The 25,228-nt window shown below is 40.0% G+C and overlaps 1 protein-coding gene across 20 annotated transcripts in view; it reads right to left on the bottom strand.

Moving 5' to 3' along the window:
* Window positions 1-1,866: 1,866 nt before the first annotated feature.
* ABCA1 (ATP binding cassette subfamily A member 1) overlaps window positions 1,867-25,228 on the bottom strand; it is a 128,396-nt gene continuing 105,034 nt past the window's right edge. For 17 of the 20 annotated variants that reach the window (XM_072727812.1, XM_072727804.1, XM_072727817.1 and 14 more), the window contains 19 exons: window positions 24,756-24,850; window positions 23,359-23,391; window positions 22,177-22,282; window positions 21,264-21,338; window positions 20,590-20,759; window positions 18,851-19,028; window positions 16,815-16,930; window positions 16,575-16,719; window positions 14,989-15,112; window positions 13,802-13,931; window positions 13,367-13,487; window positions 12,221-12,283; window positions 11,519-11,625; window positions 9,248-9,389; window positions 8,697-8,831; window positions 7,629-7,732; window positions 6,946-7,038; window positions 5,963-6,206; window positions 1,867-5,346 (listed from right to left, as the gene is read on the bottom strand). In XM_072727812.1, the coding sequence (XP_072583913.1) occupies window positions 5,206-5,346; window positions 5,963-6,206; window positions 6,946-7,038; window positions 7,629-7,732; window positions 8,697-8,831; window positions 9,248-9,389; window positions 11,519-11,625; window positions 12,221-12,283; window positions 13,367-13,487; window positions 13,802-13,931; window positions 14,989-15,112; window positions 16,575-16,719; window positions 16,815-16,930; window positions 18,851-19,028; window positions 20,590-20,759; window positions 21,264-21,338; window positions 22,177-22,282; window positions 23,359-23,391; window positions 24,756-24,850 (2,322 nt within the window). In that variant the 3' untranslated portion in view covers window positions 1,867-5,205. The remainder of the gene's footprint in view (window positions 5,347-5,962; window positions 6,207-6,945; window positions 7,039-7,628; window positions 7,733-8,696; window positions 8,832-9,247; window positions 9,390-11,518; window positions 11,626-12,220; window positions 12,284-13,366; window positions 13,488-13,801; window positions 13,932-14,988; window positions 15,113-16,574; window positions 16,720-16,814; window positions 16,931-18,850; window positions 19,029-20,589; window positions 20,760-21,263; window positions 21,339-22,176; window positions 22,283-23,358; window positions 23,392-24,755; window positions 24,851-25,228) is intronic. The other 3 variants (XR_011995470.1, XR_011995471.1, XR_011995469.1) reach the window with 1 other exon arrangement.

The following is a 25,228-nucleotide window of genomic DNA, read 5'->3' as shown; positions in this document are numbered from 1 at the left end:
CCATGTTTAACTTTCCAGTGGCTCCTCATTGCACTAACAATAAAGTCCAGACACCTTAACATGGTCTGCAAGACCCTACAGGTGCTGGCACCTGTCCCTTCTGCCACTCCAGACACACTAGAATTCTCTCTCCTTCCCCAACCTAAGCTTTTTCCCACTTGCAGCTTTTGCACTAGGTGTTCTTTCTTCCAGGAATGTTCTGTCCACCTTTAAATGTTGTTTCCTGCTTATTTTATCAGATCTGAGCTCAAATGTCTGTCTCTGACTCATCTTCATCATTATGTCATTTCCATGGTTCATTTTCTTCCTAGTGCTTATTGTGGTCTGAATTATGTTTGTCTACACATCCATCGTGAATGCAAATGTGATTTCTCTATTGAAATTTAAGTTCATTAGAGCAGCAATTTGGTCTTCAACACTGCATCCCCAGAACCTAGAAAAGTAGGTGGCATACAATATAGTTCAATAAATATTTGTTTTATTATTGTATGATGATGCCAGATGGATTTTATGAGAGCAATTGTACCTGATAATCAACTTCACCAGAAAGAACCCTCTGCCACCCTAGTAGTAGCTTAACTTTAAATTTTTCTCTATCCACTGAGCCCCAATTTACACACCAAATGCTACTGCTTACCTCATAGGGCAGATAGTTAATTGGGGATTAAATGAAGTGCCCGACAACACAGTGAAACACTTGAAACAGGTATCTAGTTTTCCCTTCTTTTTCATATTCAATATATATTGTTGACATTTCAAAGGTTCCAAGGTTTTTTTTTGGACCTACAAATGTTTATATAGGCTCTTCATTCTGTATTCATTCTCTAGGTCAGGCCATTTAGTCCCAAGGCCTAATAAGTTCTAGATAGAATGTTTTCTCCAGACTCACGGGTGACTTGCATGGTTCTCTGAATTACTTGCCTTTTCATTTCTCAGTAGCTCGCTTTTTCTCGATTGTCATTTTCCACAAATAAATACGGTTTTCTATCATTTCATTGAAGTCGCTGTAATATGAACTTTAAGTGGGAAGACAGCTATGATGATGATCCAAGTGGTCAAGAAAGCTTCCTCATAAGCTGAGATCCTTCCTTCGCATGCGGGCTGGTGCGCACCTTAGCAGAGGGCCGCTCACGACCTGTCATCTGGGGTTGGGGGGGTGCTGTTAGAGGACAGAGCACCACTTGGCTACTGCGCTGCCCACCAGGGGGTGTTTGGTGGAAGTTCAAGTTCCGAGATAAGCAGACAACTTTGAGACTTTCGCTAGTGAGCTACAAAAATTACATCCACAGGTGTCATCACAGCCCTACCTAAACCTGGCTTTCAATTACACAGCACTTTTTCCAGAAGGGGAAGGCAGCTCTCATGGTCCTCTACTTTTTTCCACTTTTCTTGCACACTCGCCCAGGCCGCAACACCTGGCATACCTTGCCAGGATACTTGCCACACTCTGTCCTTGTATTTTCAGTCGAATAAACAAAAGACATCTGAAGGTGGCTTTTGTAGCTTCAAATCCAAATAAAGCAGTGAGGTTTTTATCAAACAGGTTGAGCTACAGAGTATTTTCAGAGATCTCTAAAGTTTCAAAATCAGTAAGCTTGAATACATTTTACTTAAAAACTTCTTAAACTTAATATTATTTACTCTCTTTAAAGGAATTAATTATGAACGTGTAAACACCATTTATTTCCAAGTAGCCCCTTCAGTCCTCTTGGGTAACAGGACATTTAGCCTTTTCTAAAATTTCTACTCTTGAGTCAAATAGCTTCCCCACAGTAAGTGGATATTTCTTTCTCTCCTAAAGGCTTTATAAGTTTTAACAGTAGGTGGTGCTATGAATGCACAGAAATAAATTTGCATAGACCAGCAGAACTGTCACAGCTTTATTTCGTGACTCATTACAACATAGAAATATGCCTTTTTTTAATACTTCATATAAAGTTATTGACATACAAAATTTTTTTTCTTTTTTTCCTTTTAATGAAAATGATTTAACTTAGAAATCTATTGTGAAACTTGTCTAGTTTTGCAATTCTCAGATATTCCAGTGCAAAAATAGATCCCATTAGAGACAGCATAAAGTGCTTGGAATGAAGAGCCAATGATAAAGAAAAAGCACAAAAACATAGCTTCATCCTAGGGTATAAGAAGAGAGAATACTTAATTCTTATGGAAATAGAAACATTCTATAAAAGGGATGCAACAATTTTGAAGAGAATTAGAGCTATGTTACTCTAGTACTATATTTTACTAGTAAATAGTAACAAGGGTACAAATTAATATCCCAGTATCAAAGTGGTTCAATATTATATATGACACATGGCTCTTTGGAAAAAAATTTACCTGATATATACAACCACAAGAAGAAAACAGACAAATCCCTTTTGTCGATGATTATTATACAGTGAATGAAAGACGTGCAACATATCATTGCCACAATGCACACGCTTTCAGTACAGATATTGAAATACAGTAGTCTGAGGTTTGGCTGTTCTTTAACAATGAGCTGTGCTGGATGTTAAAGTATAAAGGGCTTTGTGATTGTTTTCTTTTGTATCTTTTATATTCACAGTTGTTAATAAAGTTTCCAAAGTATCCAAAAGAAGCAAAAGCAGCAACCTTTGGACACTTTTTTTTTTTTTTTTTTGAGAATTTTTGAGACTCACATACTTAAATTTCCACAGGGAATATATAGAAATTTTACTTGAATAGAGAGTTGGTAAAAATTTCTACTATAATTAGGTTTACACAGGAAAATGTAAAAGATTTCTTTTGGATAGTCTAAAAGGTTAACATTGAAGTCAATGTGTAGCTATAGATTCTTTCTAGCTTAAGAGGAGAGCTTTGTAAATCTATATTGAAACACATTTCTTTTTTTTTTTTTTTTTTTCCAAAACAGTTCACAGTGTCTTTTGATTTTTTAAATTATGGCCTTGAAGTCAGGCTAATTAAAGCCAGGAGCTTCTCACTGATTTAATAAAATAGAGAATTAGAACATGATCCTAGTAAAATGGGAAAACTAACAAAAGTTTGATTTTGAAAAATATTAAACAAGGAGAAACTAAATTACTCTATGATTTTTATATAATTAAAGATATAGCACAAAATATAATGACTTCATCATTCTACTCATTATTGGAAAGGAGCCTTCATTACTTGTTTACCATTTTAGAAAATATTGGCATTAATTTTTAAGTGATTTTCTTTTTCCAAACAAGGTCTGTGATAACATTCTGTAAATTTTTAAAAATACAGATTTGAAATCTGAAATATTACACCTTTAGAGTTAATTTTTAGAAAAAGAAATGAGTAATGATATTGAAAGATGGCTTGAATATCACCCAACAGTACTTCCCTCATATTTTTGTTGTCTCAAGACAGATCACATTAAGCATAAGTGAAATAATATTTTTTAAAAGTGTTTACTGACTTAAAAAAAAGACTGGATCAGAGAAGTCAGATATATATCATGTGGGGGCATTTGCTGTTTTTATTTTTTTTCATGATAAATTCAGGAATGAAGAGATGCAAAGTTTGAGATGGTCAGAATGGGGTATATCTAAGATCTTCAAAGTCAATTATTTGACGGTACTAAATGTACCATAAGTACAAGTTGTGTTACTCAACAAGTTTTGAAGCTAGTGATCTTTTTTGTGAAAGTATTCATTGTTTAGTCTCGTGACCCTTATGACAGTTAAACTTTTTTTGGCTTTTGCACTGTTCTTATTTAAAAAAAAAAAAAAAAAAAGAAAGAAAGAAAGAAAAAAGGCAGCCCAGTATTTCTTCACTGGGAATCCCACACCACAACAAAATAACCTATATTTGTAAACCTGTTAGCTGAATAACATGGCACGGAGTATCTAATGAGACTTAATTTCTCCCCACCCAATCCATACGCAGATGTTCAATTCAGCTATAACATACACTCAAAAAATACTTAATTTACAAACTGAGATTAAGAGTATTTTAAATGATCTTAAAGAAACTCAAATATAATGTCATGAGATCTTGACCACCACGTTGTTTTTTAGTCACTAGGCACTAGTCAGATGATCCATCTGCAAGCTTACATGAGAAATTAAGCTAGTGCGGCCATACTCCTCTTCTATGCCACAGGGTTCTACAAAGAGGCCATTCCAAGGATTCACAAGTCACTGACAGAAAATTCCAAACAACGTTAAAAGTACAAAGATTTTTTTGTCAAAATACAACTACATCTTTTTATATTCTAGATTAATTTAAAAAGCCAGAAATAATACTACACTTGTGTCAAACAGGAAGATCTTGAGATGCAATGTACCGTGTTAGCAGACAACCAGGACAAACAGACACAGGCCTCCCTAGGTTTGAATAAGCCATCTCTTTAATCCCATGATCTGGCCTCAGCAGCTTGCAGCCTCAACAATTTGGCTGCTCTTTGCTTCTTACCAGGTTCTAACTATATTTTTAGAGTCCTAGAAGAATGACTCTGGAGACCTCCAAGCAAGGGACAACATAAGAATGGAACCAAGTCTCACCTGTCTGGAGCCACCCATAACTTGGATGTTACTGCCACCACCAGAACAGCTCATCAAAGAGGGAAACAATGCAGGACTTTCCCATACATGGCACCATTTTGTCACCTGATAACAATGTTGATAGACTCTGAAGCAGAACAGCTTTTGTAAAAGTGTACATGACACACCATGGTCCTTCAGGCTTTCTGAGCAACTTGGCACTAGTAATTCTGGCACACTCATTGCCAGCAATGGATGTGTCACCGGGAAACCAGTCTCCTGGCATGGCACGGCTTAATGAAGGAAGATGTACATGCCTTTTGATTTTGATAAATAATCACTGGCCATGATTACTTGATTAATTATTGTTGCAACCCCAGTGAGAATACAAAGGAACAAAAAAAGTGTGATTTCAAACCCATATGTCCACTGGGTTCCATACTAGAGTTTCACATAGGCATAAGGTAATAAACTAAATTCAAGTCTTTTTCACTTGAGAGCCATACAAGACATAGGCTACAAAGGCACTGCCCCTGTAATGGAATTTTGTTTTCATTGCATTGAATTGCATTGCATTGAATAGTATCAGTACAGTATCCAGTTTACTTCTTCCCACAAAAACGTCCAGCTCTTTCTTTTGGAGCACTTCACATGGCGCAAAGGAAGGGCCAGTTCCTTCTTTCTTTTAGTCGTTATGTATAAACAGTATTCTTCATACGTAACTTTCTTTCACTTTCTCATCCTGGAGGAAAGATGTGAGAACTGCGACATCTACTACTGTCTGGTTCTTGTGTAATGACAAGTCCTTTAAGTGGTCATCATCACTTTGGTCCTTGGCGAAGTTTACAAATACCTGTCAAAAGAAAGATGGACCTTTATAAATACCTCTCTACTTGCTCTTTCTTTATTCTGTTGCATTTTTCACCATGTGGAAATTAAGTCAGGTAGGAGAATGCAAGAGTGCATAAGTAGATTACATAGAAAACTATGTGTGAGGGAGAGGAGAAAAAAAAGTATTAACCATTTAAAAACGAGCTTTTCTATTGCCCCTCAAATCACCAATTGCCCGATCACCTATCTTGATCCATACAGGCCTGATTAAAAGGGAAGAGAGACAAAAACTAACATTTACTGAATAGCTAAGCTACAAAGTGACAAAAACTGTTTGGTACTCAACGTTATCTCATTTAAATGGGACAAGGCCACCTGGCAAAATGTCTGGCACATGGTAGGTACTCAAAAAATTATCATTACTGTGATTATTACAACCTATTCATTCTCACAATAACCCTCTAAAGGAGACGGAATCATCTCCCTTTACACATTCAGAGTGGTTTAATAAAAAGCATAGCTAGTGGTAAATCAAATTCAAGCTCAGGTAGTCAAAACCGCCATAATGGGAGTCCGAGAGAGGGATCGGGAATCTTCACCCTGAAAAGTAGATTTGTTTTTTGACATTCAAAGCTTACTTGGTCAAGTGTTGTCTGAGAAACAGAATAGTCTTCTATGTGGAGTCTCTTTTTGCTCTGGGAAAGGATGCTGAATATCCTGGCCAGAGAAGATAATGAAGATGGAAGCTGGTACTGTAGCATGTTCCGGTGCTTCTCTTTTAGAACACTTCCTGGAAAGGCAAGTCCAAAGAACTCCTGGACAGGCTTCAGATCAGGGCTGGATCCTGCTATTCGTACAACAATTGTATAACCATCTCCAAACCTAAAAGCACAACAATTGTATAACCATCTCCAAACCTGAAAGCAGGAAAACACACACACACACACACACACACACGGAATATCCTCAGGAAACTTCTCAAAATAATATTTAGCCCTACCCAAGTGGTGCGATGAAAAAGGAAGATTCCAAAAAAAAAGAAAAAAAGAAAAAAAAGAAAAAGGAAGATTCCCAACAGACCCAGAAATAGGTATCTGAGAGAAAGAACTAGTTACCATTTACTGAATATCTTTTCTATGTGAGGTGCCATGCTGAGTGCCTTAGACTCAGGATTTCACTGAAGCCTCACCTGGACATATGAAGTCTGAAAGATGTTACAGAGAAACTGAAGCCCAGGGAGTTAGTCACTTGGCTATGGTACAGAGCTCCCTAGTGGTAGGGCCAGGATGCAGACTCTATGCTCTATGCTCTAAGCCTATGCCCTAACCATACTGACATGTGTAAGATTTTCCATTTCATTTGTTCAGCAAGGCCAGAAAGCAGCTATTCCTAGGACACAGACTCAGAAAAGTTACGTAATTTGTCCAAGGGCACACACCAGTAAAAGGTAAAGACAGAATTCAAATGTAGCTCTGTGTGACTTCAATGCCCTCATGTTTTCTACTATACCATTTTCTTCAGTTTATTTCCCTTTACTTTTAGAGCCACCATTTACATGCTCACAAAAAGAATACACACAAGTTTTCTCAGTAGGTGTAATCCCAAAGAAATTATCTGTTACCTATTTTTCAGATGTTGGACGCTGCCAAGGCACCTGAACCTCCCATTGACCATAATTGCCATCCTAGTGCAAAGAGCTTCACATTCTTCCATACTGTGGGAAAACAGAGATTTTTGTTTTAGAAAGATGCTCCTCTAGCCATCCGAACATCATATGACATCTGGAATTTCAAAGAAACAGATTTCCAGCTTCTTAGGGCATAACTGCATCCTATTACAAATACACAAAGATGTAGGGATAATGCTATTTACTGCCATGCTGTTTACGCTTGTTAAAAAAAAAAAAAAAAGGTTGGAAATAGTCCAAATATCTACAAAAAGGAGCAGTTAAATAAATTAGGCTATATCCTATTGGAATACTGTCTTCTCAAAGCTATAAGAAATGACACATTTAAATGTACTGACTTGAAATAATGTTCACAAAATATTAAGTGAAAAGGAACGGTATATGTACAAAGCTTGCATTTTTTTCTAATAAAAACACACAGACACACGTGTGTGTATAGATATGCATAGGAAAACTGCAAAGACATAGACCAATGACAGTGGTTGTCTCCTAGTGATGCCATTTCAGGTGTTTATCACTTTTTGCCTTTCTATAATTTTTATACAATGTTCACATTACTACTTGGAAAATCTTAAATATACATGACACAGATGCCAAGCCAAGGCTTCACTACTGACCTATGAGATGTAAGCACTACTGATCTCCCTTCCTTAACAATACTTAAGGCACAATTCCACAAGAATCGTCGGGCTTTAGGATCCATGCCTGTGGTAGGTTCATCCTGTAATTAGAGTAAAATAAGTTCTATTATTTGTGGAAAACACGTCAAAGATAGATTTGTTTTTAAATGCAGAAACATCTTTGAAATAGCCTAAATTTTAACTTACCACTCTAGTTATTTCCTGATAGACCAGAGAACCAGACCTCATAAACAGGAATAAACTGCATACTTGTTTGTAACCAGTTCATTCCTACCAATGTGTCATTCAAGTAGGAAACTCAATTTTTTTTATAAAATTAAATTTCTCCAAATGAGTAGAAAGGGAAAGGAAAAAGCTATTTAGTTTCAATAATCTTTTCACGACTGACAAGCATACACTAAAAATTCTTTTTGTCTGAAATCTCTATTAAAGTCCATATAAGGTTTGGGTAAAATTACTTTTCTTCTTTTTTTATTCTAGCTCATTACAGCTTAGTCTGTTAGATTATACTTGCTAGTCTTAGAGAAACAAATTGCAGATCCAAATGGTCCACATAACATTAAAGCCTTAACCCAAGGCTTCTTCCGGCAATAACCTCAAAGCAGAAGAAAATGGGTTTTCTAACTACATAAGGACTATGACCCAGGTGCCACCCAGGGGATTCTGAAGCTGTGTCTACTATCTCCATCTTTAGGGAATGAACACAGATGGTCCGAAAGAATGTTCCAGAGAAAGGTCAAATCACATATCCAAGACTCAGCCACACTTGCCAGGGTTCCTCAACACCAGAGAAACAGGACCCTGGAGCATCTCTCCTTTGGAGCATCTGAGGGGATGGCAAAGCCACCTACATGTGTATCAAGGAGAACAACAGAGGAACTTCCCTCTGGTTTCTAAGGCTGCTCTTCTATTCCTGGTCGGAGGAAGGATGACCCGCCATTAGCCAAGTCAGCCAGGCAATACCCCTGGACATAGAAGACTTCAGGAAAGTGATGTTTCCCATTCAGGCCAAAACAACAGTTGCCCCTTCATAGTCATACTCACCAGAAAGACTACGGGAGGCCCGCCAATCAGAGCCATGGCTGTCGAGAGCTTGCGCTTATTGCCTCCACTATAGTTACCAGCATATTTTTCTCCATACTTTACGAGGCCCAGTTTCCGAATTGCCCATTCACCAACCTAGAGTAATAAAAAGCACCTTGATTTTTGTCTGGCTTGCTAATTGTATCATGCTTTCATACACTTACATATGATTCTCTACAGAGTAGGACTCGGAAAGTTCTTTCACTGAGTAGATTCTATCATCACAACCCAGCAAATGCAAAGGAACCAAAAAGCAGGAGGAAAGGACTCGTGGGGATGGAAACAGCACTTCCTCTCTGCTCTCGAGCATGTGTTAGTCCACGCACCCTGTCCCACCCCACCACCATGGATTCCCACCCTGTAAAGTAGGTGCAAAGAGCCAGCATCTCATATTGCTGCATCCATGCGTAAGAAGAGCCTGAAGCCAGTGGTCATTTGTGAAAGTCAAGGCCATGAGGCATACTGTCAGCATGCCAAAGGGGGGCAGGCTGGCTTGCTGGTGCCCACGGTACCTTGCCAACTTCCTTCTCTGGGACTCCTCTCAAGAGGGCAAAGAACTCCACGTGCTCTCTTCCGGTCAGTAACTCCGTGATGGCATCAAACTGAGGGCAATAGCCCATGTTCTGATGCACTTCATGGATATCTGATAAGATACTGCAAAGGAAAAACTGGTCAGGTTTTAAGTATTTAGAGATACTCTGATCAGACAATCTTGTCTAATGTTCCTATAAAGTATGCTTGTGAAAAAAATAACCAGTGAACACACTTGCTGTAGCTTGAAGAACAATCTTTCTGCCCCACCAGGGGCCAGCCCTTCCTGGCAGAGTTCCTATCTACTACTTGCACCTGGCTCTCCCAACACCTCAATCTGCAGGCTCTGTCCTATTTCAAGATTCCCAACTCCATCTTCACCAACAACTTCACTCCCACAATCCTGGGACTTTAACATTAAGTCTCCATCCCAGATTTGACCCTGTGATCAGTCATAGGCACCAAGTACTTTGTTACTCTAAAGTCTCCCTCATGGCCATTCAGACCCAGAGGTGGCCCAGCAAATCCAGGTGTGACTCCCTCCCTCTTTCTGCTGCCCATACATTGACTTGGACCCAACACGGTCCAGACCCCCTCGTCCCACCACTGAACCAACCTAGGCACCCTCCTGGTTTTTAAAGGGTTTGTTTTGGGGATTTTTGTTTTGCTTTTTGTTTTTGATCACAGGCTATCTGAAAATATGGTGACAAAAAATACATATATCTACAGACACAGCCTTAAAGATATTGGTGGAAGCAGCTCTTGGGTTCTATGATGTCAATTTCAGGTAAAGAACCCTTGATATGGGAGTAGCTCAGCGTCCCATCCAGTTTTTCGGCTGCACATCAGCCACCTCTGGACAGCATTTGGCCTTTGAGCAGTATTCATTCCCCACTGCCTATCTGTTTAATACCCCCAGATCCAGCCTTTTCCAGAGTTATGATTGAGGTGCCCACAGACACTGTGCCTGGCCCTCACGGCAACACTGCCCAAGCCAGCTCTCACAACCAGTCGCTGTGAGTAACCTTAATTTGAGCCACTTATTGCTACCATTGCTTTATTCCAAGGAGCCTGGTACTAGGAACAAGCCTGGGAAGCAGATGCATGGTTTCAGGCCTGCTATTCCAGAATTTCTGTTCTCTTAAGCCTTCTTTACCCTGCTACTGAAAAAAACTGATGAGACAAAAGAGGAGACTCATGAGTACATTAAGTCCCTCATTCTCTTCAATTTTATTGGCTAGTTGCCCCCTATCATTTCTAAATTGTGAGTCATCACCCATGAATGAGTTACAAAATTAAAAAAACTTATCATGACCCACTAAATTTAAGATATGCCTGTTTATGTGATTTTTGTGTATTTACTATATTGAGAGGTAAAATGTATTTGCTACTATGGGTCATGGCCAGAAAAGTTCAAAAGCCACTGTCTTGAACCACCTCTCCATATAAAAAGACCAGAGAAGCCCCTCATACTCGAGTACTCAAGGGTAACATTGCCCAATGTCTCTAAAGTGGAGATGGACACCCTCTAAAGATCATACTGCTTAGTGACCTGTGTATTCTCAGGTAATGGCCTAATGTGGCCTCAAAAACTGAGAGACCCTCTTGAGGCAGGGCAATTTGGCAAGTACACAGCCTTTCACCTTGTAGGAAGTTTCCCTGAGGAAAGAAAAGATAATACAAGGACATATTTACATCGTGAAAAGTGGAAACTAACAAATGTCCAGCAATGAGGAGCTGATTAAACTGCAGATAAATGTACATAGGGAGATTTTATGCAGTAAAGTCAACATCTTAGAATATGTAACCCATTGAGAAATATTCATACTATACCCATTAACAATAAACTAATTTTAAAAATCTAGATACGGTATCATTTCAATTTTATAATACATTTATATGTGTAAATTAGACTTGGGGGTAGTGAGAATGTTCTAAAACTGTGGTGATAAGTACACAGCCTTGTAAATTGGTTAGAAATCACTGAATTGGAATCTTAAGACAAACTACATGCTATGTAAAATTATACCTGAATACAGCTGTTAAAAAAATAGAGGGTGACTGGAAGGAAAAATGTAAACAGCAGTTATCTCTAGGTAGTGGGATTATGGATTATTTTTATTTTTGTCTTTACACTTTATATCAACATTTTTATAAACTATATAATCAGAAAAAAATCAGAAAAATACAAATATATTTATTTAGAGTAAAAAAAAGTCTTTGAGGTAAATACAGTTCATGTCTTTTCTCACCTGTTTTTGTTAAGGAAAGCATCTCCTCTGGTAACAGTGGTATCTCCAGTTAACATCTTGAAAGTGGATGATTTCCCAGCCCCATTAACTCCTAGAAGTCCAAAGCACTGAAAAAGATTGCGTAAGCTGTATAAGCAAACTACTAAAAATCTGAATATAAATGACTCTTATAAAATAGTGACCTCACTTAGTTTTTAGATAACATGATTCTAAAACATTATCTTTTTTGGTTTTAAGAAATTATATAGATATTTATTTAAACATTTTATAATGAAACATACTGAACAGATCTGTAAATATTATTGGAGTTGTCAGGCTGAAGCCAAAGTTAATGTGCAAAAAACAGTAATGAAAGCCAACTAGTCACATTTCAATCTAATTTGGCTAAAAGGCATAAAAGAACACAAACATGAACAAGAAAATTTTCAAAACCCTACTTAAAAATATTTGAATTTCATCATCATCCTGAATGGATCACAAAGACACATTTTGGATCTACATTCTTTTCTTAAATTGCCCGAGATTATCCAAAATTGTTGCTTTTTTAACATATGGAATCCCAATCTTCTCAATGACTAATCGCTCCATGTAGACATAAAGAGAGAAAGCTCTAAAAACTACTTTTAACCATTATAAACGTCGTTTGATGGGGTAGATAATCTGAATGAACGGAGACAAGTAGATTACAGACAGTGCCTTTACCTCGCCAGGAGGAATGCCAACGCATATCCTGTCAACAGCAGGCTTCCTCTTTCTTCTATATATCTGCAACCAACAAAATGTAAAAATTCAAGAACTGTAGTGAATCACAGCTATACCAAGCAACTGTGGAAGAGTTCGGAATTATAACCCAAACACACAAAGTAAGGCTCAAAAATACAACTAAGTCATATTTGAGATGCTAAGAGTCTTGGTCCATCTCTGTGCAACTAGCTTCGGAATGACTCTAAAGCTTAAAATTAGATTATTTTTAATCTAATATCAACCATTTTAAGAAACATATTGGACATTAATATCTACATAATTTTTCATTTACTTAATATTGTAATTTTTTTAAATTTTTATTTATTATTTATGATAGTCACAGAGAGAGAGAGAGAGAGGCAGAGACACAGGCAGAGGGAGAAGCAGGCTCCATGCACCAGGAGCCCGACATGGGATTCGATCCCGGGTCTCCAGGATCACGCCCTGGGCCAAAGGCAGGCACCAAACCGCTGCGCCACCCAGGGATCCCTATTGTAATTTTTTTTTAATTAAATTCTAGGGACGCCTGGGTGGCTCAGTCAGGTTAAGCGTCTAACTCTTGATCTCAGCTCAGGTCTTGATCTCTGGGTCATGAGTTCTGCTGGGCATGGAGCCTACATTAAAAAAAATAATTCTACAGGGTCAAAATATATAATCAAAACATTGCAAATACTGTATGTATTATAAAAGTGAACTGTTGGGAATCTGGCACAGAGAGTGGGCTGAAACAAACCCTCTTCCTAAGCAACAGAGACATTAGCTTTTTAGGCTATGATACTCAAACATCAATCATTTTTTCTTCCTGCCTTAGCTTTGACTGGATATATAATTCTAATATGTTTTAAAAAACACAGAAGTGAAAAACAAATATAGCTGAGAACCAGACTTCATGTTATAAAAGTATTCTCAGTAGGATTTCTTTAATTAAGAAGGCTCCCTGGTATATTTTAAATAAAACTAAATTGATAGAAGTTTGGTATAGATGCACATATTTCAGGAAGTATGGTCTTTTCATTAATCACATCAGTAAAAATGCTCATTTCCAATATATAAAGCTGAAAAAAACTAAAGACAAGTAGTGAGAGCCTGAACTCACTGTCCCACCTTAGTCAGCTCCTTGATTTCCAAGATGTCATTCTGTCCTCCACCATCAAGAATTCTCTGTCTTTCCCGCTTCACATCTTCATCCTCATCATTCAAAGGGGGAAGCTTTGCTTTTATAGGCCTTAGGGAACAAATTTTAAGAAAATCAATCTTTCAAGATATTTTTCAAGACAAAGGTCCAATTTCTAAGGAAACCCTTTAAATCTACTCTCTCAAAAAAAAAAAAAAAAAAATCTACTCTCTCCAGTTTTTTTTTTTTTTTTTAGGATCAACAGTGTCATGGGCTAAAGGATGCCCACATTAGGAAAATCAGCCACATTGCCTGGAGCTCAATGCAATGCAATGCAACCACCACTGACCACCACTGTTTCCCTGTTTTCCTCAAACCCTGTGACCCTCAACCAGATGTTCCACCAGTACTGAGAAAAATCTCACCTGGGCCTGATGAAGAATCTGTACTGGATTAGAACAGTGATGAGGAAGAAAACCACCCCTTCCACGGCCATGGCGAAGAGGTTTCGTCCCACTAAGTCCCAAGACAGTGGTGAAACAAAACGGTTCTCCCCTGGTAGACACAATGCAGAGATCCAGTTAGAATGGAGCCACCAAAGACCATGGCCCTTCCTCAAATTCAGACTCGAATTCACCTATGTTCCTAGAAACACCAATGGTTATTGCCTCTGACAAGCAGAAAAATTAAAGGAGTGACGACTTTCCAAGTCTGATTTAGGGTAGGGTTTTGGGAAAATATGCTGTGACCCATTGTCAGTCAGAATTACAAGTATTACAACAAGTATGAGATCTATAATTTCATATCTTATGTTTCCTTTTAATAAGACATGCCAAAAATCCTTTTTAAAAAGACAAACAATCCAGGGTAATTTCTAGGGTATCTTAGCAAACTCTAAGTTTCCCTAAAGGAAGATTAGAGAGCACTTTAAAAAGATGCTCCTTTCAGTAGGATATAATGTAACCTAGCAAACCAATCCAATCACCTGGCTTACATTCCTTACACATCTCCTTTGTACCTGCTAGTTGGGGGGGAAAAAAAGTCCCTCTTCTATGTCCATTAAATAATATGGCCCATCTAGATATATAAGCCAGTAGATAAAGAATAGTAATATGGCCATAGGAGAAATATTTTTAAAGACTCTAAAGATAGAAAAGAGCTGCAGTAAATTACCTTTTTATAGACTGTGTAAAAGGTAATAGATGGCCACCTCCGCAGGCCCTTGATTTTCTTAGTAGTCAGAGCCAAAGTTTGTACCCCTCCCTTCTGATTCTCTGGCCTGTATCCAATTCGCATACTGTGGTTTGACTTTTCCAACGACTAACAAATGCAAACCATGAGCATCATGCCTTGGATTCAGGATAAAGCCAGTATTTTCCTTACCTCTAACCGCCCCCTCAGTGCATTCAGACAGTTTTCTCAGTGCTATCAGAGACAGAAATGAATGTTGTACCAAAAGACCTGTGTCACGTCCAGGTTCATTGTATGAACCTTTCATCAGTGGTGAGAAGTCGTCTGCTCAGTCTCCAGCCTCTTTCCAAAACAAAGTCCAGAGTACCCAGGCCCATGAAAACTGCCATGAAAGCACCCATGGGCCACAGCTGTCACTCACCAAACCTTTCCAAGGCATCAGCCATTGCCTGGTTTTTCACCATGTCAATGAGCCCCCGTCCCAGGCAAAAATGTGGAAAGATCAAGAAGACAGACTTCAGGATATCATTGATGTTATTCAGCTTCTAAAAAAAAAATAATAAGACAGAGAGAAACTGAATGTCATTTGTGGTTTAGGCTTAAAATATATCAAGTCTGAAATATGAGAGAGAAGAAAAATTTGATTCCCTGGGGTGAAACTGAACCTTTGAATTCAGACACCAATTAATAGCAGCAGCCACGGTTGATGACATATAACATAATAAAATTTCTTCTTTAGAAGATTTGGACTAATGCTCTGAATATGGAGAAATATGAGCAAAGTTTAGAAGCACAGTTATGTTTAATCAGAAGCAAATCCATAATAAAATATTGGCTTAGCATTTCAAAATCAAATTGCTCATGTCTGGGTCAACATTTCAGCTTCAGGATTTTGTTGGAATTTTAAAAATTCTTCTTGTATACATCAAGCCAGTGGTCAAACACCCAACAATTAAGTTGCTGCGTGCTGGATGCCTTGTGCCAGAGTACTAGGGGAGGCAAAGGTTAAGAAACAGTCTGTACTCTGAGGAAATGAGCACATAATTGGATAGGTGTCATACTGGAGGCATGAACTGAGGGCTTCGGGAGCAACGGGGATAGAGTACCTCCCAAAGGGCTGGAAAGGAAACCTTCACCGCCAAGCACAGTCTTGAAGGGTTAGTAAGATAAAGGATGTTAAGACCTACAGGAGGATGGAGGGTCAAGGAGCAACCACGTCCGGTGAAGTTACAGTGCCCTGGGGAAGGGTGTGGTGGATCTGGCCAGGAAGGGCTGTACGTCGCCCAAGGCCTTGCATGCTAAGTTAAGGTGTCTGGACAAAGACAATGACAACAGGAATGGGCAGAGACCCTTTGAGAGATCTGTAATCAGAAGAACTGACAGGGTAAACAGCTGAATGTGGGCAATAACCAAAAGCAAAGCATCTACGAGGACCACACTATCGCCAGCTGGGGGCACTCGGTGGGTGGTAATGACATCCAGTATGACAGGAATAGCAAGAGAGATACTAGGTTCTGAGGGAGAAGATGATCAGGACAGGTCAAGTCTGGGGTATCTGGAAATAATCTAAATGGAGCCACTGGCTAGGCAAGTGAAAAATGTGAGACTAGAGTTCAAAGGAACAATCAGGGTCAAAGGCCTAGATCCAGGAGATAACAACATAAGACACGGAGAGGGCAGTTGGTCAAAGCCTCGGGGAAGAATGGCATCCCACAGAGACAGCATCTAAAGTGGAAAGCAAAGATGCCAGAGGACCGAATACTGGGAAGAGCAACACTTGAACAGAAGGGAGTACAGAAGACCCCGTCAAAGGAAACCAAAGCGTTTGATCGCTCAGAGAAATATAAAGAAAAGGAGGAGAAAGAGGTGCTATGCAAACCCAGGGAGGAGACAATCTGAAAAGGACAGAGCCACACAGGTAAGTAGTACGAGATCATGATTCAAGGCTGCCCTCCGGCTCGCAGAGCCACTCGTCCCAGCAGGAGGTCATCTTTCTGCAGGACTCACATTGTTGGTAAAGAGCTCCAGCACAAAAGTGGCCACACTGCCGTTGATGCCGATGAAGAGGTTCACGCTGGTGAGGACCACGTAGGCTGTGCTGGGGATCTTGAACACGAAGGAGGCTGGGTACATGAGAGGTGTGATGGACCACCTGGTGAGGCACAAAGACAAATGTCCGCCGGGTGTCCCCTGCCTTCCCTCTGCCTCCGGCGCCGTGTGCCCTACGGCCATCCAGAGGTTCCTTACCCGTACAGCAGCAGTAGAAGAGCTAGCACAGGCAGGTTGGTAGAGGACACGTAGGACTTCTGCTGGAAGCAGATGAAGATGATAATGACCAGCGTGGCAGGAACCACATAGTTGCACTAAAAGGGAAGCAAGGAAATAAAGTTCACCCCTAAGTCGGAGACCCAACACACCTCAAGTCTTCACCATCACAGGACAAGAAAGGGCAGATAAACATAGTGGAGAATAACTTTGAATTAATGAAGCCACATGAACTATTAATCAAAACACCGGACAATACATTTGGACAAGCATTTTCCCCTTGGCTGATTTTATAAACTGCATATGCCCTTTCTGTCTTTCCACCAGCTAAGCCAAGGTGTCACGCTCAGTAAACTTACTGAACGATGGATTCCCCGTCAGAGTAATTACAATTTCACAGGCAGCAAATAAGCTTCCATTATTCTCCCTGAAGATGACTTTGTGTTTCATCATTAAAGCTATATTATATCTGCCCAAGTTCAATCTCACATGGAATCTACTTATAAGCGCTCACCTCATAACATGAATGTCAGAATTGTTTCATCACCCTGAGAAGAATTTTAAAGTCTGTCCTGACAGTGTATCAAGCATTAAAATGCAGGTATAAAGACCTGACTACAGGACAATTACGAGAATTCATAGCTGGTGGAGCAAAGCACAAGCAGGGAAGGGAGAGCTTCAGACAGCAGGGCTCCGCCTCAGTCCTGTCCTTCCCCACGTTTATCACAACTTAGATGAAGACCTGCTTTTAGCAAATTTCAGAGTCTCTAAAGCAGGAAGGGACAGATAATACAGAGAGAGATAAGTGACATCTCTGAGTCCACAGACTCGATCTTTCATCTCTGAATCTCCTGCGGCTGCCACAGACAGATACACAGTGAGCGCTCAGGATGTGTTTACAGAATGAAGTAATTACCAGATCATCAAGATAACAACAAAACAAATGGATACTAAACAAGATGCAGTGTAACAGGGATAAATATAAAGTTTAGGTTCAAAAAGTCAATTGCATTAGCGTAAAATGAAAGAGTCCATTCAACCAATCATTCTGTGAAATGGACATTTCAGTTCACTACCAAGTTGCTAACAAGACAGCGCTTCTTCCCCATGTGATACCCGTGGGCTGAGTAATGAAAGTATGGGATAGAGGTCAACTCTCTCTAGACTTGGAACCCTTCAGACCACAGCCTGAACACAAAGTTAGTTCTGAGCTTGGCTTTTCAAAAGGAACATTAACGATGTGCAGCATGGCCACAGAAAGGCAGCATATCAGGACGGTGATAAGTCTGAGAGGCCTGGTATAATCAGCACAGACATCATCCTCAACATCATCACTCGTGCTTCTACAGTGCTTTAGAGATTACAAAGTGTGTTCTCATATATCATCTTCTATGGGGAGACTTAGGTTAAATGAAAGTTGTCTTCAAATACCCGAGGGGCTGTGCAGTGGGAGAAGGATTAAATCTGTTCTGTGTGGCTTACAATGAGTAGAAGTCAAGAGAGACATATTTCAACTCCACTTTACAAAAATTAGAACTTTGGAATTCCTTGAAGTCCTCCATAGTGGTCTGAACAGAAGCAATATATTAAAGCTGGCACAAAAAAACATATTTGAAATGGATGAATAAGCTTATGGGTCAAATGGATAGAGTGTTCAAATGAAAGATGGATTTCCTAAGGCAAAGAACACCTTGATTCTGGAGGTGAAAACCTACCAGACAAGGTAGAGAAATTGGAGTTTTAACTAAGAATCTTCCAGGTCGATGCTACTTTGAAAAGTGGTCACTTAGGAAATCAGTGGTAGTGATGATTGTGGTATTAATGGCTGTATAGACAGATTTTGTGTGATATTGGCTCTGTATTTGATGCCATAGTGTCATGAGAGTATACAACTGCCTCTGCCTTTTCCTTTTTCATTAATTTTGACTACCTAAAACACTTTTAGAAAAGGCAGGGGCCCTCTCATCCAATACACAGCCCTGATGATTTATAAAACAACAGTAGATTAGGGTTCTTACCATATCCCACACAAAATTGGAGAGCCAGTAGATGACAGGCTTCACGCCACTGATGAACTGCAGGTGCTTTGCTTTGCTGACCCGCTCTTGGATCAGGAACACAACGAAGCTGGCCGGGACGAAGGACATTGCAAAGATGACACAGATGGACACCAGGACATCCACGGATGTGGTCATCCTGAAAAAGAAAGGCAGTGAGGATATGAGGGGCCACTGATGCAACTGAGAACTCAATCAAGCGAGATACATGCATGTACGTGTGTGCGTGCGTACACACACACACACACACACACACACACACACACACAGATATCTGAGATCTAAGGCATAGCCCATGGGGGAACAAAAATCCATTCACCCACTGCATTTTATTCAGGGTTAAAGATGATTATTTTCAATTAAAAAAAAAAAAACCCTGATAATTAAAATGCAAAATTTATTTCAGTGAAGCAAAAAAGAATCCATTGTCATAATGAAATTATTAAAAGAAGTCTAAGGGGACGTCTGAGTGGCTCAGCAGTTGAGCGTCTGCCTTTTGCTCAGGGCATGATCCCGGGATCCAGGATTGAGTCCCACATTGGGCTCCCTGCATGGAGCCTGCTTCTCTCTCTGCCTGTGTCTCTGCCTCTCTCTCTGTGTGCCTTAAATCAATCAATCAATCAATCAATCAACCAATCAATCAATCTGCCAAATGGCATTCGCTTTGGTCCTCTGTTCTTGAACTTTAAGAGCATTAACTTGTAATTTTCACACATATAGGTCTAATGCATCTTGAAAATAAAATAAAGCAGAAGTGTGAGTGTGTAACTATTCAAATAATTTCTGGATATAAACAAATTTGAAAGCAATAGTGTGTAGCATATCAATCTAACACATCACAAAAATTCTATCAAATTCTACTATAAGAATAGTTACAAGCCCGTTAAACAAGGCATAACAAACTATTTTTATATTTATTAATTTTATGTGAACTTGGTCTAAAGATCCTAGTGATATATATTGATATTCTATATGAGTTACACAGAAATAGCTGTGCCATGCTCTGTACATAGGAAAGAATTTAACATGTGTTGAATATCAACAATGTGCTCAATGCTGGACTCGGCAATTTACATGAATTGCCTCATTTAACACCATACATCTAGAAATTTAGAAACCAGAGTCAAACATAGAGCTCTATGATTCCAAAGGTTACGCACTTTAAACTGTATCATACTGGCTTTTTTTTTTGGTTTTTTTGTTTTGTTTTGTTTTTTGTTTTTTTTCATACTGGCTTTAAACTTCACACACACACACACACACACACACACACACACACACACAAGCTTGACTCAGGAATTAAAAAGACAAGCTGATAAAAGCATGCTTCGCTAAGTTTAGAAACAGTGGTTTCAAAACTAATAAAACTGGTTTTTTATTAACCACTGTGTTAATGATGAGCTAAAAATATTTTAGGATTTTATTGACAATTTCACTAAATTGTAATGTAAATTCACTAAATGTAATGGTTTTTAATCCATCAGAATCATTGATCTTCTGCAGTTTAATCCCTGCCAGCCAATTCGTAAAGTGGTCGTGTTCTGCCCAGAACCTGAATTAGCCCAGACATTCCGAACTGTAACTATGTCCTCAGCTGGTACTCTACAACCGGCTTCATACTTCCTTCCCCTACGCCATGAGTCCGCCAACAACGCCCTGTCCTCTCCTTACCCTACCCATTTAGACACAGCCACACTTACAGAGCCACTTCCGAGAGCTGCTGCTTGGTGAGATTCAGGGGGTGATTGAAAGCAGTAATCCCATACTGGCTGGGGTTCTCTCCCTTCTGCAGGTTGGCCCGGAGAATGGCATTGTTGATGACATTCAAGAAAGAGCTGATGGCATGCCAGCCCTTGTTGTTGAACCACACCTAAAATAAAATACACCAGGTACAAAGTAATGCTTCCAAATCCTGCTCCGGGATACAATGCTGCATACAATACATAGGCATACGTTTTAAGAATTCCGGTCATACACCAAGATAAAACATTATAGTCAGAGAACATGGCAAAGTAGTAACAGCTTCCAGGTATGGAAAGTGCTGACCGTACACCCATTTACACCCAACAACATCATGAGCCGAGGGATCCCTGGGTGGCTCAGCGGTTTAGCGCCTGCCTTCAGCCCAGGGCCTGATCCTGGAGACCCAGGATCGAATCCCACATCGGGATCCCTGCATGGAGCCTGCTTCTCCCTCCCTGTGTCTCTGCCTCTCTCTCTATGTGTGTCTCATGAATAAATAAATACAATCTTTAAAAAATAAAAACATCATGAGCCGAAAGTACTTATTATTCATCAAGAAGTATTATTGTTCATCAAGAAGCTACTAGAGTATTATTGTTCATCAAGAAGCTACTAGAACAAAGGGCCTCACCTTGACGTTATTTTTCGTGTCCAGTCCCGTCATGAACCTCCCCAAGTTGCTGAGAAATCGATCTGCAGAACTGTCCTGTGAACAACAGAAACCTGCCTCAGTTGGGATGGTTCACAAGCGAAGGACAATAGGACAGCTCCGTGAAGGGCAGTGCAATAACGCTCTGTTCACTGAGGTGAGATGTGAAGCCACTGCATAACTGGCACCCAAGAAACAAGTGACCAGAAATCAAAAGCATTCATAATGCCATGAACCACAAGCTTTGAAAGAATCACAGGGACATTCTGTGACTCAAAGTCCCAAGATGCAGATGTCTGCTTAACCGGGTGGTAAGCATTCTTCAAAGTGGTCCCTTGGCATCCTCCTAAGACCCGGAACTACATTCAGAATGTGCAGGTGCATTGGACACGTGGGGCCTGTGCCTCAAAAGTGGAGATACAGACTCTAGGACTATCACGGATGTCTGTGACCCTGAAATCCATGCCATCTGAGCCCTCATTTTCATTTAATAATGGGAAACCCAAAATACTGAGAAACAAAGTGAGAGCCTACGAGGTCCTACTGCCAGCTTAAAGGAAATAATTCATTTCCTGTTTAACCAGTGACTGTTTTAGATAAGTAGGTGTGAAGCCCAGTTTATTTACCTACTGGCTACATTCATGAAGTGAAATTATTCTGAGAGCTTTTAAGCCTCTGCATTTTATTTTTTGATCTATGTTTTCAGATATTAAATTTATACTGAGTAGCTCGGTCTTGGCTGGCATAAGATCTCAGTAAATGCCAATTCGGCTTTGTACTAAAAACGTGTTAAAAACTGTAAGAGGCTAGGTGATTAGATTTACCTGCCAACTGTTCCCACTTAGTGGCAACTTTGGGCCTATTTTTCTGACATGTTCTAGGATGGATACCATACCTTGGCCAGCTTCAAGTGCTTCTTCACTTGCTTGATGGCATTATTAACTTCTTGACTTGAAGGAAGTGAATGGGAATTACTGGCACCCAGGGAAAATCCTCCATACCTAAAAGAACAGCGTGACATTAAAATACAGCGGGGCACACGGTACCATTCAGGAGCAGGCCTCACATGAATGTGCGCGTGCTTCAGGTAGGTGAACTGCTTATTCAAAGCAAGACCAAAGTTAGACTCAGATGAAGCTGCATCTTGGCCTCCTCTAGTGAATCCTGGCAATCTCTTAACTCCTTATGCTTACGGCCGAAGTGGGAAGGACCAGCCTGTGACTACACAGTGTGAGATGTCTGAGACATTGAGGAAAGAACGGTCTTTTGTCTCACAGGTGCTCCTCCCACCCTGGATGCCCAGGCCTGCACCTGCGTGTGGGTCTCTGGGTGTCAGGGCAAGCAGATGAGGTGTTAAAGGTGGGACAGTGACCAGAGTAGCCTGGGGAGGGCTTAAAGACAGGACATGGCTCTTTCCTAGTGTGAAGGCCACGTAGGGGCCCCCAGCCTGCATCTGCTCTGTGCAGAGTTCTTTGGGTCCTGGTCCTTTGGAAAAAGGCAAAGAGGGAAGGTGGGAAGCGGTGGCAGAGCTAAGTTTTGATACAGCCATATAAGGCATCCCAGTTTCTGGGAGGTATGAATGGGCTTCCAGGATGGTTCCTTCTTTTCTTCCCTAGTGTCACCTATCCCTTCAAAACCCAGAGAGACAAAGGAGTTCAAACACTGTGAAAACAGACAGCTTTGATGCCTCTTCCTTCATTTGAGACCTTCTTGGCTTCATTCTAAAGGCCTGAAAAATTGTCCTGGAGGGCCCAGGACCCCCCCTCCCCTGGGAATCTGATTTCGGGGGGGGGGGGGGTTGTATAAACAGAATAAGGTATTTCCCTCACAACACTGTGCTTCCCTGTTAAATCCCTAAAGACCCTCCAAGAAACCACTGAATTTCCCGAGGGGATCGGAATGCCAAAGATTTCAAAGGTGTCTGAGGCAGCAGCTGAGCACTGAGCAGGAGCACTGAGGTCTAAACAATCCCCACACCCCCACTTCCTGAGATCCCATATACCTAGATCAAAGTCATCTTTCTGAACTACAGGAGTCCAGACAAAATCCAAGCGAGCACAGAAAGAGATCGGCTTACCTAAACTCATTCACCCAGATCTTGTTCTTTAAACTGCAGAGGACAAAGAAAGAGAAAGCAAAAATCAGTTCAAAGAAACATTGATCCTATTCCTGATGATACAAAAGAAGTTACTCTCTACCCAAGGAGACAAGCCAGGACAGAAAGAATCCCATGATCAGGCTGGTGTAGGGAGGTGGTACCCATGGAAGGACACCCCAGTCACTATGTATTTTCTTCACCCCATCTTAAAACCTTGTTATCTAAAAACCGTATTTCATTTATATGAAATATATGAATAACTTGTTTATGTGAAAATTATGCCTTGGATGAAACCAATTAAATAACCACTTTACAGACCTAAGATGGGACTAAACTTTTTTTTTTAATTCTTTTTAAGTAGGCTCTATGCCCATTGTGAGGCTTGAACTCATGACCCTGAGATCAAGAGTCACATGCTCTACCAACTGAGCCAGCCAGACACCCCAAAACTTTTTATATTCGAGGTAATATGTCAACTATAGAAGACATGGCAAGGTTATGCCTCTTTCTTGGAAACTCACAGTAATTACCGTTCAAGCAAACCCTTGCCATTTAAAGTCACTGAGAACACCTAACAGAGAAGCCCCACAAACCAAAAAGGAAGCCAGAACAAACATTTTCTGGGCATTGAACAGGTTTTCAATGCTGTGCCCCGATAGCCCTGGAACCTTCATGGCTCTTCCAAGGCTCCACAGCCATGTCAAGCCACTGGGCTGGCCCAGGGCTCGCTTCATAATGCCACATATCGACCATATTATCAGACCTTCCATTCATGAGAGGCACTTTCATACGTCAGTGTTATTTAATCTTCACAATGAAATAATAAGAGCACAATATTATCACGTATTCTACAAATGAAGGCTTTTTAAAGGATAACTAGTTGATCCTGGTAAAGCAGATATGAAGTAGAATTCAAATTTGAATCCAGATTTATTTTTTATTGACATATAACTGATATAGAACATCTTTAGGGTGTAGAACAGTTTGATTTGATATATTTATATATTGTAATATAGTTACCATGGTACCTCCATCATGTCCTATAATCAACTCTTGTTTTCTGGTAAGCATATTTAAGATCTAGTTTCTTCTCAACTTTGAAATATATAATACAGTATAATCACAATACTGTACATTTGATCTCCAGAATTTTTCTAATGCACAGCCCTGTATTTATGCCAGGCAGCCTTAACCTTGATGTGGACAACTAAAACTTCGTAATACTTATCTTTTCTAGATTTGGAGAATATCCTAAACTTCCAAAAGCCAACATCAGGCCAAAATCAGATATTTTCCCCCATCACTGCTATTTTTAGATCTTTAGTTCCCCTAATCAGGATTGAAACAAGCAAGGGCCAAGTTTAGTAAATAATGACCTTTTGGCTATGATCTGCACATAGGTCTTCACCAGATAGTCCGAAATGTTTCTTCCCGTCAGGTTCTGAAGGATGTCTGCAGTGTTCTGTTTTCTCTGTCATCATAGAAAAACCAAGCACAAGTGTCTTTATGGACCATAATTGAAACGGAAAAAATATATCAAGAACTACAGTGACACATGTCCCTTAAACATGGAACACAGTGTGACCCGACTCTGCCCACAGGGCCCAGGCACTGCCATCAGCCAAACACAGGGGTCTGGTCCCTTCTGCTCTCAGCATTGGCCACGCACTTATACCAAGCCAAGATGTCCCCGAGGAAATTATTCAGAACTACTAAACAATAGACAGTGGACTATGATTCTTTATAGTCACAAAGGTTTTTAGGGAGCAGTATCAGGGACTATGCACGGTGAATTCTTTTGTTCACTGGAGTTAGACTGATGAATAGATTAGCTGTTATCTTAAGGAGA

Source organism: Vulpes vulpes, chromosome 12 (assembly GCF_048418805.1).
Source record: "Vulpes vulpes isolate BD-2025 chromosome 12, VulVul3, whole genome shotgun sequence".
Classification (NCBI taxonomy): domain Eukaryota; kingdom Metazoa; phylum Chordata; class Mammalia; order Carnivora; family Canidae; genus Vulpes; species Vulpes vulpes.
Note: the sequence above shows the minus strand (reverse complement) of the source record. Positions and strands in the feature narration are given on the sequence as shown.